Source organism: Cavia porcellus, unplaced genomic scaffold, assembly GCF_034190915.1.
Source record: "Cavia porcellus strain 051 isolate PalLab524CR breed Dunkin Hartley unplaced genomic scaffold, mCavPor4.1 scaffold_5, whole genome shotgun sequence".
NCBI classification, from domain to species: domain Eukaryota; kingdom Metazoa; phylum Chordata; class Mammalia; order Rodentia; family Caviidae; genus Cavia; species Cavia porcellus.
In genome coordinates, this window is record NW_026947488.1 from 62,901,881 (window position 1) to 62,908,519 (window position 6,639).

General features: G+C 53.7%; 1 protein-coding gene across 1 annotated transcript; it reads left to right on the forward strand.

Moving 5' to 3' along the window:
• The first annotated feature begins 1,808 nt into the window (after positions 1-1,808).
• Positions 1,809-3,800, forward strand: Sox14 (SRY-box transcription factor 14). The gene has a single exon (XM_003476740.3). The coding sequence runs from the start codon at positions 2,246-2,248 to the stop codon at positions 2,966-2,968; it is 723 nt and encodes a 240-aa protein (XP_003476788.1). The 5' UTR covers positions 1,809-2,245; the 3' UTR covers positions 2,969-3,800.
• The last annotated feature ends 2,839 nt before the right edge of the window (positions 3,801-6,639 follow it).

Below are 6,639 nucleotides of genomic sequence, written 5' to 3' on the forward strand. Positions count from 1 at the left end.
CAAATGAAATTCTCTGAAGAAAAAAAAAAAAAACAAGGATAGAAGCAGATGGATGGGGCACTGGCGTAGGGAGGGGAACAGGCCAGGGTGGGGACCACAAAGGCAGTGTACTATGTATCATCCCCACTTGTCCCTGCACTGAGGTACCCTTTGCTCCAGAGGCGCTCTAAAATAAGCCAAGCCTCGTACCTAACGAATCAAGCCTCAACGAATTGAGAACAAAATAAATGGCCCCATGCAGTTAATCTTCATGGGCGGTTTCAGAGGCTCTAATAGTCCAGTTAAGGGTTCTAGTTAAGGGTTCCCCAGTTGGTTGATGACATTAGATGGTCCCATACTGTGTGGGGAGAAAAATTAAAAGTTTTCAAGTCCTGCATACTGGGTGTTGGCACTTTCCACCAATCATTTGAAACAATTCACTTATGTTTTCTCAGTGTCAGTTTCCCAATCTGTAAAATGGGACTACAGCCCCAATCCCACAGAGAATGTTGGTTAATAGTGAGAAATTTCATGCATCTTTTTCATTATTGGGAGAAGCAAAGTCTTTTATTTAAACTTGGTACTGTACACAATTTAAAAGATCCTTCCTGCCTCCTGCCTAGCTTCCCCATCCTAGCCCACCCCCACCCCTGGCTTCGCAGAGCCTAGAAGCCCTGTGTTTCTGGTCTGTCCTCCCCTGAGAGGCTGGTGCAAAAGCCAATAAGCTTGGAACACATGCAGGTCCTGCCGGGCCTGGGACAATGGTTTCCATTTAATAAATATTTCCCCCAAGGGCTTTTCACACCGGGCAGGCAATTATTCAAAGGAAACAGGCTCGCAGGTTGGCTCTGCGGGTTATTTTGTCCTCTCTTTCCAAAGAACGTTCACTTAGCTGACTCAAGAAACGAGTCTCTTGCAGCCTGGCTGGGTGGGAAGGGGGTGCCCAGGGAAAAATTCCCCCTAGTTACAGAGATAACAAGAAGCCCCGCTGTAGGGCTCCAGCAGAAGGGCTACCGGACGGCCGCCACTCCCAGCGTTCAGCCCCCTCCCCAGTTTTGGAGGCAACTAGGGGACCTAACACCACTAATAATAACAGAAATTAGCACGATGATACAACTACACACATACAAGCGCGCGCGCACACTCCGGCTGCGAAGATGGGTCCTGATGCCCTCAAGAAACCTCGGCACAGCCTGACGCGCGGCTGCCCGACTCGGGCGCGCTGCCCACGGCTTGGACACCTGGCAGCCCGGCGCTGGCCTGAGCGCCGCATCCCGCTGCAGGGGTGAGGCCGAGCTGCAGGCTGTCCCTCCAAAGGACCGCAGAGGGTTTAGCGCGAAAAGTTTATTTCGCTTTTACTCTGAGTTTGGTATATTTCTTTCCTCTTCCAAGGATCTTCGGCAAGGGCCGGGGGAGGCGCTGTCCTTGCGCTGCGTGGTGAGACTGTCCTATTTATCAACACGCGCTCTCCCTTCGCTCCCCTTGCTGCCCACTCCCCCCACCCAGTCTTTGTATTCGACGCCCTAATTCTCTCTTGCACAACCCAGAAAGGTAAGAATTTTTAATTTTTGACAGTGTCGGAGACAATGTGGGCCCGCGGTCCCGGTCCCCACCCAGGTCTGTCTCCCGCCGGCCTCTGCTCACACCTCTCCCCGCCCCCACCGGCTCCTTCCCCCGGTACCCGCACGGCGGCAGGTGCGCCCCTCGCCTGCTCCGCCGCTGATTGGCGCCCAGGTTGGGAGTCGCCGCCCCGCGCTTATGTCAGAGTGCGTGCCGTCCGGCCCACCTCGCCTTTGAACTTCGCCGCTTTGGGCTCGGGTTCCCAGCCTCCCTGCATTCTCAGCCAGGTGCAGTGCTAAGCCAGGCAGCTCCGGTACAGCCACGGGAGGGGGAGCCACGGCCACAGACGCAGGAAGAGAGAAGGGAAAGAGAGAAGGCGAAGGTGCAGAGGGAGAGAAGGAGGAGCCTCTTGCCCTCGTCAGAAAATTACCTGGCCACTTAATCCCGGAGACTCTGGTGCGTGGGTCCCAGTCTCCGGTGCCCAGGGCCCCTGCCCTTCCCGCCCCCCGGGGGCTGCTGGGACTGGCATGATCAGCTGAACTTTTCAGGGTCAGCTCTCCTCTCTGGCTTCCCCTCAGCGGCACTGAGGCGAGGGGAGCACAGAGTTCCGGCTGAGGACCGACAGACAGACAGACAGACAGCCTCGCTCAGACTCGCCCTCAGAGCCCCTGCACTCCCTACCCCCGCCCTCCTAGCCGCCGGGACCATGTCCAAACCCTCAGACCACATCAAGCGGCCCATGAATGCCTTCATGGTATGGTCCCGGGGCCAGCGGCGCAAGATGGCCCAGGAAAACCCCAAAATGCACAACTCAGAGATCAGCAAACGCCTAGGCGCCGAATGGAAGCTTCTGTCAGAGGCAGAGAAGCGGCCCTACATCGATGAAGCCAAAAGACTGCGTGCACAGCACATGAAGGAGCACCCCGACTACAAGTACCGGCCAAGGCGCAAGCCCAAGAACCTGCTCAAGAAGGACAGGTATGTCTTCCCCCTGCCCTACCTGGGCGACACGGACCCGCTCAAGGCAGCCGGCCTGCCCGTGGGGGCTTCCGACGGCCTCCTGAGCGCGCCCGAGAAAGCCCGGGCCTTCTTGCCGCCGGCCTCGGCGCCCTACTCCCTGCTGGACCCCGCGCAGTTTAGCTCGAGTGCCATCCAGAAGATGGGTGAAGTGCCCCACACCTTGGCCACCAGCGCACTGCCCTACGCATCCTCCCTGGGCTACCAGAACGGCGCCTTCGGCAGCCTCAGCTGCCCCAGCCAGCACACGCACACGCACCCGTCCCCAACCAACCCGGGCTACGTGGTGCCCTGTAACTGTACAGCCTGGTCTGCCTCCACCCTGCAGCCCCCTGTCGCCTACATCCTCTTCCCAGGCATGACCAAGACTGGCATAGACCCTTATTCTTCAGCCCACGCCACAGCCATGTAACCCCCAGCCTGGCCTGGACCTGAAGGGTATCCTGGAAGTGGGGTCCGCACCCTGTCCTCTGCGCCTAGCCCTGGCCTGCAGATGCCTCTGGGTCAGCCTGGCTGCTGCCCCATACCCCGCCCCAGACTCTGCCTCTCTCTTCCGCAGGGAAGGGAGGGGCTCCTCCCGGACCCGAGGCGCAGACAGGTGCCAGAAACTTGAGCAAATGTTGTTATGACAGCTACACAGCTGTCCCTATCCCTACTCACCCAAAACAAACCTCTGACTTACCCCGTTTGGACAGAAAAGTAGGCAATTTTGCTTTATTTATGTCCCCTTCACTCTCTTGGATAGGCTGTGGACTTGGAACTCCAGATCCTGACATTTTATCTAGAATATGCATTTTTTTCTTTTGCCCCCTGAAGAAAAGAAATAGCTGTGTCTCTGTGTTTTGCCACCAGGCACAACTAGGCACCATTTGCTCTTTCGTGTGTGTATGTGGGGAAAGGTTTAAAAGTTTAAAACTACAGAAAGAGAAACATTTCTATTTAAAACCATGCTATGATCCTGTTTGCTTCTTTAAAAGAAAAACAAAAAAAGGACCCACACGGCTATTTACTTTGTGTAAAGCAGTTCTCCTAGAGACCTAAGTTTACTTTTAGACAGAATGTTGGGTTATGAAGTCAGGAAGTAGAAAGTGAACAAAAAAAGTAAAACAATGAAAAATCCTAAATGGTCATAAATGTTTGACGATGTCTTGGAAATGTACCTAGAAGGATTTTACCTCGTTACTCTGTTCATTTGTTGAACAAAGACATTTTGAATAAAGACAATCTGTCATTGCAAAAAGTAATCTTTGGTGTGGTAAAATCAAGTCAGGAGGCCAGCAGGTCCCCGGCCCAAGAGTCAGGTCACACCCAGGAGGCTGAGCATGCCTTGAATGGTTCCAGCAGAGAAGGCTGGGGCTAAACCTAGTGGCCTTGTGAGCTGTGTGTGAAGGGCCTGGAGTCTGGAATCTTTCTGGATTGTGCCCTGAATATCTGCTTTTTGCTTTAGAGGCTAAACAAAGGTATCACTCCCTGGGACATGTCTAATTCCTCCTGTTTTTCACAAAGGGGTCAGACGTCTTCAAGGAATGAATGAACTAAGACAATGGCAGACCCAAGCTCTGAGTTTGGAGTGTGTTTGCTTTTCTTTTTCTTTTTTTTTTTTTTTTTAACCAAACTCCAAAGCCGTGAGGAGAAGCGCGACTCTCCTGGGAATCAGTTGCCTGCGGAGCATGGCATCCTGCTGTAGGTGTTTAAATTCAGAGCAGGAGGTGAGGCAGGTGGAATCAATTTTTAATATTCATTTTTTAAGTGTTTGAGAAAACTGCTGTTGGCTTTTCTGGGGATCTGGGGCTTCATACTGTTCCCTAAATTTTAACATTAAAACCTAAATGTAGAAAAATATGATGGAGCTCCCAGTCCCAGACTGTCAGAGATTTTTTTTTTTTTTTTTACTAAGACCCTGAGGGAGAAAAGAGAAGAAAAAAAGTGATATTGTTACAGCTCAGGCAGAGGTTTTTTGTTGGGGGGGGGGTGTCACAAAAATTAAATAACTCGCAGCAGTTAAGAAAATGAGCTCTTTTCCTCCCCCTTTTGGTGCATTTTGTTGATGATTACTGTTCTTTCCACAAGGAGAAAAGATTCTCTGATGCCACCCAACACAACTCCTTGGAATTTGCTCTCAAAACTGAAAGGTGCTCCTCACCTCCAGTTTCCCCAGTCCCTCCCAAACCTATGCGTATTTTCTGTAGGTTGCATGTTCTTCCCACTGGCTTTTGATGGGGGCGCAGTCTAGGGTTTTGTCTATTTTCTACTGCCTTTGAGGGGCTCCTGCATGTGCGTCTGCCTTTTCCAAAGGAGTCAGTGGCTTGAGGTGCAGGGAACTGCTGTCAACAGACACCAAAGCCAAAACCTGAGGATTAGCATATTGTCTGCAAAACAATTAGAAGTGTTTGAGGTGCTATTTGGAGCCTATTCATCCTAGCCTCTTTGTCAAAGGGGGATTTTCATTATTAAAAAAAAAAAGTTAGCAGTTGTCCATCTGGCTGAGCTGAATAGCAAAGTGATCCGTGTTGTATATGCTTTTCTCATTAAGAGCTCTTTTGAGACCGATGTTAGAATTAAATGGTATAACACAATTAACATACACGGGCACTGAATAGGAGGGGACGCCTATAAATAATAGATAGATAAATAAACGAGCGATCAGGCAAGGTAAACAAAGGCGGGCTGGGGGAGGTGTGGGGGAGGCCAGGCAAGCTGAGCCACGCTTACTTAGCATCACAAAACCCTCTTACAAATCGAGACAATTAGGTAGTGACTTGCCTCTAGTGGCCGTCCAGTCTGGGGACTCTCGGTGCGTAGGGAAGGCCCCTCCTCCTGCCCCCTAGAAAGCCCAGGAAGCTTGGGACAGGGTCGCCGGGGTTTTGCTGTCTGATATAACCTCAACTGACAGTCCTGTCAGCCTCTCTGCTCTCTCTCATAGCTCAGTGTCCCTTAACATCTCCTAAGATGAAGCTTACAGAGGTCTGGGTGTCTTTCCGCAGAGCCCAGCGCAGGAGTGCCCTGAGCTTACGGAGCACCCTGCTGGAGGAGGAACCCGCGCGCACCGCCCCCCGAGGGTGCTCGGTAGACCTCGCAGTGAAGTTAGGTTAGTTTGAGCGGCCAAGACCTCTTGGGCTGGGGGCAGAAAATGAAACACTGAAACAAGGGTTGTAGACTGCACCTTCCTGGGAACTCCGAGAACTCCAGGCAACTGGGGTGCGCCAAACCCCAAGGCGGGCGGGCCCACGCGCCAGGCGACCGAAATTTCTTTCCGGACTACAGACTGGGACGGGGGACCCTTAGCGGCAGACCTGGCCCAGGCCGTTTCCTCCCAGTGCACCCCGATTCCTTCCTTCGTCTACCGTCTGCCTCCCTAGACTTAGTCCCAGCCTCGGCCCCGAGGGCCCCGCCAGAGGTTCGCCTCCCTCGCCCCGCGGCCGCCGAGCGTCCACTGGGGTGCGCGGCCAAGACTCGCCCTAACAGCAGCCCAAATCCTCCCTGTCACGCTGCTGACAAGGGCCGATTACTGACTTTGAAGTCAGTCGCAGACAAAAAGAAATCCCCCGGGGGTGTGGAGGAGAGCAGTCCCTGTCAAACCTGTTTGCTCGCAACTGTCTTTTTCTTTCAAGAAAATCATTAAAGCAAACCCATAGGGAGAGGAGCGCCCCACCCACCCGAGTCTTGAGTCGCAGAGCCGCTTCTCCTGAGCGCGGCACGCTCCGCACGGAGCAGCCGCCAGTTCCGCTCCATAGACGCTCGGCGTCGGGAGGACCAGAACCTGGCGGCGCGCGGCGCACCCGCGACCCTGCTCGAGGAGCATCTGCCAAGCCCCTGTGGTGGGCATGCGACCCGCTGCCCGGGCTCTTGGGGCAGAGGAGACGTGAAGGGCCCGCTACCTCACCTGCAGGGGCCTTAGTTTCCAGGGGCTGCTCCCTCCAAAATTACCCTGGGGTCACCCCTGGCCCTCCTCTGGATTGCTGCATGGCTTGGGTTGGCAGAGCACGACCCTCGCCCCTCAGAGGGCTCCTGGCAGCTGGTAGCTGGCAGCTGGCAGCGGCAGAGGCAGAGTTGTTTGGGTTTTTAGCTAAGTTTACTTTCTTA